Genomic DNA, 2,440 nt, shown 5'->3' on the forward strand with positions numbered 1-2,440 from the left:
TGTGTGTGTGTTGCATGTTTACAACATTGTTAAATGAAGTCTGCTACACATAAACAGGTGTTTTAATGTTTTTATTTTCTTTTTTTAATAAGTAATGTAAACCCTTCCTTTATTTTCATAATAGACATGGGGAAGAAACAAGGATTTAGGACACAGAACAGTTTCTCTGACTCCTATGTAAAAACACTACATTGACCTTTATCCCTGGCAAAGAAAATACCGCAGCTGAGCAGCTGATGACATCATGAGGATCAGCTGGGGCACCCTGTACTCTCACTTCTGCTTCCCTGCATGGTTTATGTCATGGCTTGAATCACTGTGGGAGGATACTTGTAATACTGTTGACAGAAATAAGTCGCGGCATCTTCAGATTGCAGGCTGTCAATCTTGAGAGAATACTGTGTGCCAGATCCACTGCCACTGAACCGTGATGGGACCCCATCTTGCAAGCTACTTGCAGCATAGATCAGGAGCTGAGGAGATTTCCCTGGCTTCTGCTGATACCACGCTAGATGATTGGAAATGCCCTCACTTGCTAGACATTTGATGGAGACAGTTTCTCCCAGAGATGCAGACAGGGAAGCTGGAGACTGTGTCATCTGGATGTCACATATGGCATCTAAGATTGGAAAATTGAAAAAAAAAATCCGCACATGATTAACTCTGTTGCAAGAGAATTTTCACGGAGACAAAGCAACATTGATTACAGGAAGCTGAATAAATTTTCAGTGCTGTTTTCCTTACCTGTAATCCACAGCAACAACAACCCCAGGAGCTGAGTGGGGACACCCATGTCTGTGTGTGATCTGTGTGAGGCTGACTCCAACACAGGGTGTGACCTGATTATGAAGAAGTCCTCATGTCAGTGCTTTGGATATATACAAATCAGCAAAGGGTAGGCAGAGCTGCGGGGTTCATCAGGTCAGTACTCATTACAGACATGTGGTTCTCTTGATTCTCCAATTATGACACAGTACAGGTTTATATGTAGAGGATGTGTAACTGTTGGAATAACAAACAAGGGCCACAGTCTATGAGTGGAATATTGTTTTGATTTCTATCATGTTCTATTCAGAGTTACCAAGTGTTTTCCTCCATGTCCAGTTTTTTCAGATATCATACTGCTCTGGTACTACATAATTGGTTCCATTGTCCTTTCCAAGTTAGGTGTAGCCATAGAGCTTCTTCCATTTTTATTTTCCTTTCCTTATGTTTGTGAGCCTGAATTTTAGTTAGAACATTTTTCTCTTCCCTTTCCTTACTACCAGTCTCCTCTATACTTGTCCCTGTTCTTTTGCAAATCCATGGCCTCTTTATCCATTTTTTATGAACTTATATTGCCACACACACACACACACACACACACACACACACACACACAGGCACATTCCTCAATATCTTTTAGACTCCACAGAACATTACTTCTGTGTATGTTTTCAGGACTGATCTTTTCATCCTGGATAATCCCTGGGTATGCTCCTCCCCGGGGAAGAGCACCACTTCTGCTGACAGCTTTCTCCTCTTCTTCATAGTGATTTTTTTGTAGATGTGAAGCCTCATGGGCTGTGGCCCATTCTGTTTGTCACATTCATTGGTGTCCTCCTTGCTCAACTCACATTTGAGTACTCATATTTTCAATATTTTATAGGTAGCTTCCATTGTTACTTTGAGACACAACCTCACAGAAAATCCCCTGATCCTCTGGCTCTATCTGTCTTCCCATTTCCTTTCTGTCAATGTTTCTGGACTTTGGGTATGGAAACCTTTTGCAGATGTATCCCTTTGGACTGAGCACCACAACTTACCGTGCAACTTCTTGTTCACAGTGATCCCAGAAGCGTAAGAGAATAATACTAGAAGGTGTAGTTTGTAAATACAGACAGAATCTCACATAAATAACCCATCTTTTCTGGTAACAATCTCACTTTACTTATTTCTGGTAACTCAGCTACTCAATAATCTAGGCACAATGGCATGGGTTTTCTCTGCTCTTTACATATGATAACCTTTTCTAGATTCATCTGGGATTATACCTATATCCAATGTTCTTGTGAGTCTTCAGATCATGTCACCTGTCTTCTTCCCCATTTTAACACAAGTTATTTTATTCTATGTGCATGAGTATTCTCTCAGAAATAATTATTCATGTCCTTAAATGTATAGTGGATCCAAAATTTTCATATGCTATGGGCACCATATACTTTCAAAATATTAAAAGGACATGTACATCAGTGTAAGTTTTGGACAGAAATATTTAAGATATGTGATGAAAGAAGCATATAAAGAAGAAAAAGTGGAAGGTAACAAGGGAAGTTATAGCTGTGTCCTGACTTAGTGTGAGTTTCCATCAAAGGTTGAATGGAAAAAGTTTTACGTGTGCAGAGAAGCATTCTATCAGAAATAGAGATTGTACTGGGTGAAATCACCCACCCTTGGCCTG

At 40.1% G+C, this 2,440-nt stretch overlaps 1 gene segment (V, D, J or C); it reads right to left on the minus strand.

Annotated features, from left to right (window-relative positions):
* Window positions 1–296: 296 nt before the first annotated feature.
* Window positions 297–793, minus strand: LOC116895822. The segment is given in 2 exon segments: window positions 297–619; window positions 745–793. Coding segments are annotated over 2 exon segments (372 nt in total).
* Window positions 794–2,440: the final 1,647 nt, after the last annotated feature.

The sequence above is a fragment of the Rattus rattus genome, chromosome 3 (assembly GCF_011064425.1).
Source record: "Rattus rattus isolate New Zealand chromosome 3, Rrattus_CSIRO_v1, whole genome shotgun sequence".
In the NCBI taxonomy this organism is placed as follows: domain Eukaryota; kingdom Metazoa; phylum Chordata; class Mammalia; order Rodentia; family Muridae; genus Rattus; species Rattus rattus.